Source organism: Haplochromis burtoni, unplaced genomic scaffold (genome assembly GCF_018398535.1).
Source record: "Haplochromis burtoni strain Fernald_Lab_line unplaced genomic scaffold, NCSU_Asbu1 Contig_455, whole genome shotgun sequence".
NCBI lineage: Eukaryota > Metazoa > Chordata > Actinopteri > Cichliformes > Cichlidae > Haplochromis > Haplochromis burtoni.
The window spans coordinates 136,632-144,454 of NW_024582816.1; the positions used below are offsets into that span (position 1 = coordinate 136,632).

Genomic DNA, 7,823 nt, shown 5'->3' on the forward strand with positions numbered 1-7,823 from the left:
TGCCGTTGTAGTGTGTTACTGATGGTGACCTTTGTTACTTTGGTCCCAGCTCTCTGCAGGTCATTCACCAGGTCCCCCCGTGTGGTTCTGGGATCTTTGCTCACCGTTCTCATGATCATTTTGACCCCACGGGATGAGATCTTGCGTGGAGCCCCAGATCGAGGGAGATTATCAGTGGTCTTGTATGTCTTCCATTTTCTGATGATTGCTCCCACAGTTGATTTTTTCACACCAAGCTGCTTGCCTATTGTAGATTCACTCTTCCCAGTCTGGTGCAGGTCTACAATACTTTTCCTGGTGTCCTTCGAAAGCTCTTTGGTCTTGGCCATGGCGGAGTTTGGAGTCTGACTGTTTGAGGCTGTGGACAGGTGTCTTTTATACAGATGATGAGTTCAAACAGGTGCCATTCATACAGGTAACGAGTGGGGGACAGAAAAGCTTCTTACAGAAGACGTTACAGGTCTGTGAGAGCCAGAGATTTTCCTTGTTTGAGGTGACCAAATACTTATTTTCCACCCTATTTACGAATAAATTCTTTACAAATCCTACCATGTGGATTCATGGATTTTTTTTTTTCACATTCTGTCTCTCACAGTTGAAGTGTACCTCTGGTGCAAATTACTGACCTCTGTCATCATTTTAGTGGGGGAACTTGCACAATCGGTGGCTGTATAAAGACGTTTTGCACGTATTGACCTTACTTTGAGTTTGATTCCATAAAAAGTGACAAAAACATTAGCGTCCACTGTGCGTGGGAAGAAAACTTCTTTTTACAGCGAAAAAAACCCCTAAACTTCCAACAAGCACCGAGTAGCTACGACGTAATGGGAAACTCACAGAGAAACTCGCGGATTCTTCACTGACCGCGGCACACCTGCACCAGGGTAAACCTCCGCCTACCCCACTCCTGCTTTACAGGTGAAAATAGAGCAACAGGACCGCTGAGTCTTTGACTTTATTTATTTCTGCTGTGTTTTACTTGCATCTATTTGAAAGACTGAGTGTAAACACAAAAAATATTTTATTTTATGTGCTGGAATGTGCAGAAAATAGGTTTAAATGTTAAACTAATTTCTTCCAGTCAGAGAATGTTGCAGATAATTAAGTTTTTGCTTGATGCATAAAGTTAAAAGATTAAAACTAATAAAACAAGTTTTAAAAAGAGACTTTTCCATCTGATTACATTTTGTATGATGATTATGCAGAAAAAGTAGAATTGGGCTGAAAGATCTATCACTTTATCACCTCTTCAGGTTGTAAATCGTGTTTTTAAAAAGTAACTAAGTAATTAATTACTTTTGAAAATAAGTAATCAGTAAAGTAACGGGATTACTTTGTTGGGGAAGTAATCAGTAATTAGTAATTAGTTACTGATTACTTTTTTCAAGTAACTTGACCAACACTGGAAATCACGCAGGGTGTTGGTGCCTTGAAAGCTAAGCACAAATGAATAGTTTGAGCAAAAAGGTAACTTCACAGTTTAATACAGAAAACTGACAGGTTCAGCAGATTTGGACAAGTGAGAAAAATGTTGGAAATGTTTGAACGGAGTGTTTTTTAACCTGTTGAGTCGCATGAATCACCAGCAGAGGGCGCTGTCTCACTTACATCGTCTGCGTTTTTATATACTTGGACCAAAAAAAGAGAGTTTTAAAAAAGAGCGAGAGACATGGGGACAGATGTTGAGGTAAAATAAATGCTGATTAAAATTAAATGTATAAATAAATTCGTTCACTCACGGGCGGTTTACTAACGCCACCCTGCTGTTGCCTGATTGGACCTCGTTTACCTTCAGAGCTGCTCGAAGTCTTCACGGCTCTGACTCAACGTGGAGCTGCAAACATTCCTCTGATTCTGGTCTGATATGACGTAATCATGACATCATCACGCAGCTGCTGCAGCTTTGTCTTCCCATCCAGATGCTCGTTTGTGCTTCAGAAGGTCTCTACGTGCCTAAATGCACTGAGCTGCCACGTGATTGGCTGATTAGATATCTGCAGGTGTGCCTAATAAAGTGGCCAGCGACTTTATTTTTGGCAAATAAGTTATATATTTGTCTTTAGTCAGTTTATTTCACCTGTATATATATTTTCATTTGTTCTGCTTTATTTATGAATTTACTGGCACTATGACGTCATATCAGGACCACCAATAAAAATGTTTATTAGAAAATATTCATCCGGGATAGTTTTAAAAAATCCAGGATTAAACTTTCAGAAAATTCCACATTTTTTATGTAGAATAATCCACAAATGATTATGACACCACAGACTGCAGTAAACACAGCGCTGTTTGAACAACACACAAGTGTTGTGTGTTGTACGACTTATGGTCTCTGCAGCTGAACTGGAAAAACTCACTCATGCATTTAGATTCCTGTAATTCCCTGTTCACCAGCGTGGATCAGTCATCTCTGTCTCGCCTCCAGGTGATACAAAACGCAGCAGCCAGCCCACGAACTCGTTCTAGCTCCCGTCTTATATCCTTTGGCTCCCAATAGATTCTAGAATTCGTTTTAAAATTCTTGTTTTAACATACAGAGCACTAAACGGCCCCAGATTATTTATCCGAGCTTCTTACAAAATACGCTGCTCGTCGTCCACGCGCACAGACGCAGAGTCTGTTGGTTGTTCCTCGAACACGAGTGAAGCGGGCAGAGCCTTTCAGTCTGTGCAGCACGGCTGTGGAACAGTTTACCATCACTCTGCGTTTGGTTGACTCCGTGGATTCTTTGAGAAAGCAGTTAAAACTTTTCTGTTTAAACAAGCCTTTTGCTGATCTACGTGTTTTATATTCTTCACATTTTTAATTTACATTTAAACCTTTTACATTGTGTATAATGTCCATTGATTGTACTGTTTATTTTAATCTTTGTGACTACCTGTCTGTGAAAAGCGCTAAATGAACTTTACTTACTTTCTTACTTATTCATTTTTTAAAAATATATTAATTTAACATGTTTTTCTTTATCTTATTTTCTGGGCTGGTGTTTATCTGTGTCCTACGGAGCCCCCCAGGGGACATGGGAGAAAAAAAAATTGGGGAGGAAAAAAAAAAATTAGGGAGGAAAAAAAAAATTAAGACGGACTTTTGCGAGATCTCGCAAAAGTCCGTCTTATTTTTTTTTTTCCTCCCTAATTTTTTTTTCTCCCATGTCCCCTGGGGGGCTCCGTAGTGTCCTCTGTGTTTTACTCAGTTAACGATCATTTTGAATGTGCTGTGAGTGAAAACAGCCGAGTCCTGCAGAGCTGCTGTCGTGGATTCTCTGCAGGAGAAGCTCAAGAAAAAAATTTACATTTTCAAGTCAAGAGAGTCTGAAGGCGCCTCAGAGAAAACCCCACAAACCAGACTCTGTATTTTTCTGAGGATTTAACGCAAATCTCAAAGTTCCTCTAATCTCAGAGTGCCAGTCATGCTGCACCAACTCCACTGATACAAGTCGCAGTTTAAGGTTCGGTGGTTTTCCTTTAGACGAGGCTCTGTGCTGAACACGTGAACTAAATGTGCAAAAGGTCCTGACTGAGACAAGGACGGGGCACAGGTCCCTGAGAGGGTCTGCTGTGGAAATGTGCCACAGCAGCTGGGAGAAGCTCTCTGTGTTTCTGTGGTGATGACTGTGACTGCGTTAGACATCACCTCAAACATCCAGAAACATGCAGAAGAGTCAAAAACGACCTTTTATTGGAGCTCGCTCAGAGCCTGAAGCAGGAAGTCTGGATTAACTTCTCTGAGTGGGGTTTAGGCTTTGTGGAGCTCAGCTTACACAAAGTCTGGATCTGGATTGTTAACACAAACCTCTGGTGTCTGACGTCTGTGTTCTTGTCTTTAAATAAGTGAAGATGTTCCTTCTATTAAAAATAATAAATTCTCACCTTCACCGGAAAACAACTGGGAATGTTTAGAGAAGGCCCCCCCCCGGACACACAGACTTAATGTCCGCCCGTGTTGATGAATAAGTGAAATTGTTAAGATGAAGAAGAGAGGTCAGGTGATCTGCTGTTCGTCAGACTCGTGTTTGACCTGAATATTTAACTCTTTACTCTGTTCTTAGCGCTTCAAAGTTGCTCTTTGGGTCAGATAAGCGCGTTTTTATTGTAAATGCTGAAATGATTTCATGTCCACCGCCTTTTCTGGGTCTTTTTCACCTGCGGGACGTGTGCAGGTGAAAAGTGGCTCGCGCTGTGATTTCCGAGGATTTTTCTCCAGATTTGTGACGGAAGTGGCGGAGGGTCCTCTGCGCCTCGGAGCTGCGCAGTAGCGCACTGGGTGTAGTCTGGACTCTCGTCTTTTCCTGCTGGAGTTTGTTGCATGGCGGCGGCGGACACAAAGAGCTGAGGCCGAGCGCAGACCCGCACACCCCCACACAGTACACAGCACAGCCGGACACGAGCTGCGGAGGCGGCCGGGACGGAGACACCCGCCCTACGCTTCAGTCGCTGCCTCGAGACGGTTCATGTCGGTAACCAGGGAGTTTCTGCAAACTCTGAAAAGTTGAAGGAGAGTTCGCGAGGGAGCCGCGCGCAGTCTTCTGATCGTGAGGGAGGACGGAGGGGGCAGGAAAAATGCCGAGTGTGATCCGGGCTCTGGTGGCTCTGAGCTGGGCGGCGGCGCTGTGCGTGCGCGCTGCCATGGACGAGTGCTCGGACGAGCGGGACTGGCCGCAGCGCTGCATGCCCGAGTTCGTCAACGCTGCCTTCAACGTGACGGTGGTGGCCACCAATACCTGCGGCTCTCCGCCCGAGGAGTACTGCGTGCAGACCGGCGCCACCGGGGTCACCAAGTCGTGCCACATCTGCGACGCCCGGGACCCGCGGAACCACCACGGCGCCGCGTACCTGACCGACTACAACAACCAGCAGGACACTACCTGGTGGCAGAGCCAGACCATGCTGGCGGGGATTCAGTACCCGAACTCCATCAACCTCACCCTGCACCTCGGTAAGACCCCGAACACCTCTCGCGCTCACCTCCGCTCCGAATCTCCTTTAAGAAACTCCACATTTACGTTTTTCTTTCCTCCCCGCTGAAAACAGCTGCACAAACCAACACAGACACAAATGTTTACACATCTGGATGAGTCAGTCTTTCATTCGGCTTACAGTCAAAACACTCAAACCACACAGTCTTACACGGAATCCCATATTTAATGTTGCGAGTTTCTGCGCTTTAGGTCCGAGGGCAGCTCAGTGAGCTCTGTGTGTGTGTTTGGAGAAGTGTTTGTTTCACGAATTGAATGCACGTCCTCACATTCCAAAGCAGATGAAAATCTGCGGTGGAAGCAAACTGGATGGAAAAAATAAAGTAGTGTAATTTTCTATGGAGTCTGGCTGGGAAATAAAGAAGTTGCGAAACTCTGGAGGAGATTGATTACCTGATATGGCTTCAAACAGTCAGAAACAAGAGAGGCATACGTGACCACCGTGTACTCAAACTTTCTACCAGTCTGACCCCCTGCACGCTCCTCTCCGCTGACCCGAACCCCCCTAAAAAGTAAATTTCGTGTTTCTTTCTTTTCTGTTAAAACTGCCACACGAAACGACACAAACACACATCTGCGGGTCCCTCTCTTTTATTCGGCCTCAGTCAGCACATCAAAGCACTCTCTGTTTAATAGAATTACACTATAAACTTGGCGCTTCTGCTCTAAGTGCAGCGCGCTGAACAGCTGTGAGAGGTGGAAATGCTCCGGGAACATTTAAATCTGTGGAATTTTCTACGGAGTCTGGTGAGACTTTCTTCAACAGGAGAGAAGACTGTTTTCTGGCAGTATGACGTCAAACAGGGTCAGAGATGACATTCTACTTGTATTTACTTGAGTTCTATTTTTTAAGATGGCGCTGGAATCAGAGGTGTGTGTGTGTGTGTGTTTGGGGGGGTCGCAGCTATTTTCTGACCTGACTGAAAGCAGGTGGAGCTCGTGCTGGGTCTCCATCACGTCTGTGCCATTTGCTCGCTCATGGTTTGAGTTGGCAGCTCGGTGTCCCAGCCGCCTCTGAACGCACCACCAGCACTGGCTTCAGTTGTTGGTGTTTATGATTCTCAGACATGCTCAGGGTCTATTTTGACCTCTTTCAGCCGCATCTCCTGCTTCCCCCGGGAATATTCATCCTCCCTGTTTAAACAGGATGACGTAAATAAACTGCAGCTGAGCTCTTGCAGCTCATGAGTTCAGTCATTTATGCATCGCTGCGTTTCTTCTGCATCAGCCCTCCTTCAGTCTGCGTGCGCTTCATGTTGGCATATTTTCAAGCTAGATGAAAAAGTTTAACCCTGAAGAGCATTTTTTCCTGATTTGACAGGAAGTATGCACCGACTGTGAGGTGCAGGAGAACGCCCCCAGCTGCCTCCTGTCGCTGCTGTGCGTCTGAATGTGAAGTGAAAGGTTTGGGTTGAGCTGTTGTAAGATCTGTCAGGATGATCTGTGTCTGCTGGAAGTCGTCTCAGTCTTCCTGACTCGGCCTTTTAAAAATACCTGTCTATTTCTGCCGCCTGAGGCCTCCTCTGTTTTTAACAGTGCTCCACATTCCTGAGGCCTTCGGTCATGCCGTTGCTTGGAGCTGAGCTGGGCTCTTTGTGGCCTCAGGTGCTGCTGCCTTAATTACACGCCGCCTTCTCTCGGCCCGCGGCGCTGCGTGATCGGAGCTCTGCCGCTTTCAGGTGTGTGAAGTCATTGTGGCACAGATCTGTGCAGTCCAGGGATCCATGTAAAGAAAGCAGGCAGTGAGCACCTGAGCGCCCTCAGCTGAGCCTCCAGGGTGTTACTGAGGAGTCTCGAAGAAGTTGTGAAGGTCGGCGTGCTGCTGGTTGACGGACGCATGAGTCCACGAGCGCACCGGCGTGCACGTCTGTTAACCAGGGGTGTCCAACTCCAGGCCTCGGGCGCCGGTGTCCTGCAGGTTTTAGATCTCACCCTGGGTCAACACACCTGAATCACATCCGGCCCTCGAGGCCTGGAGTTGGACACACATCTGCTTCCAGCACCTTCCACAGAGAGTCCCGTCTCCACCTACACCATCAGCAGCTGGTGGTGCTGGTCACTCCTCTGCTCGAGACGCCCTCTGCAGTCGGAGAGCCAGTTCACGTGGCGCTGCATCGAGGACCAGTCAGTGCTCGCGCTCTGCCGCGGTCCCGCCTGAACCTCAGGACGCGCTGACGGTTCTCAGGTTTTAATCTCTCAGGAAGTCATCGCGTGGCTGTTTGTTGATGGTTGAACAGCTCGTTGAGTTTCCTGAACGCAGAGTGAAGAGGTCATTTCCTGCTGATCCGATCTCCTAAATACAATCGTTTCTCACAGGAAGCTCAGACGGAGCAGAGGACTGTCTGAGTCATCTCTGCTCAACGTTACGAGTCTTCACTTCAGCTTTGGCTGTAACACAGAATCAGGTCCTTCATGTTCATGCTGAGAGCAGGTTTGATGCTTCACTTTATGGAGCGTGACATTAAAGGTTCAGGAAGAGTCAGATGAATGTCTGCAGTAACATCACTCCTAATCTTCTTACCGAAGCCTGTAAAGAGCGCGTGAGTGATGTCAGGTGCTGCTTCGTTGAGCTGTTTCACAGGTGGATCCAATTTAAGTGAATGAGCTTCAATTTGTGCAAAAGTGAAATCTGAGCAGAGGATTAGAAATCAGCTCGTGCTGTAACGCAGGCGGTGAAGACGCAGGCGAGTGCTCGCAGCGCGCTCGTGTTTCATCTCTAAACCTGCGAATGAGTTTAAAGTGTGCGGATGATAAAGCTGCAGCTTAATCTCAGGAAACCCGTGTGTGCGTGTGCGCGTGTGCGTGTGTGTGTGCGTGTGTGTGCGCGCGTGTGTGCGCGCGTGTG

General features: G+C 46.7%; 1 protein-coding gene across 1 annotated transcript in view; it reads left to right on the plus strand.

Moving 5' to 3' along the window:
* The first annotated feature begins 4,220 nt into the window (after positions 1-4,220).
* Positions 4,221-7,823, plus strand: part of lamc1 (laminin, gamma 1) — a 45,555-nt gene continuing 41,952 nt past the window's right edge. The window contains exon 1 of the mRNA XM_005945783.3: positions 4,221-4,938. Within this exon, the coding sequence (XP_005945845.1) occupies positions 4,563-4,938 (376 nt within the window). The 5' untranslated portion in view covers positions 4,221-4,562. The remainder of the gene's footprint in view (positions 4,939-7,823) is intronic.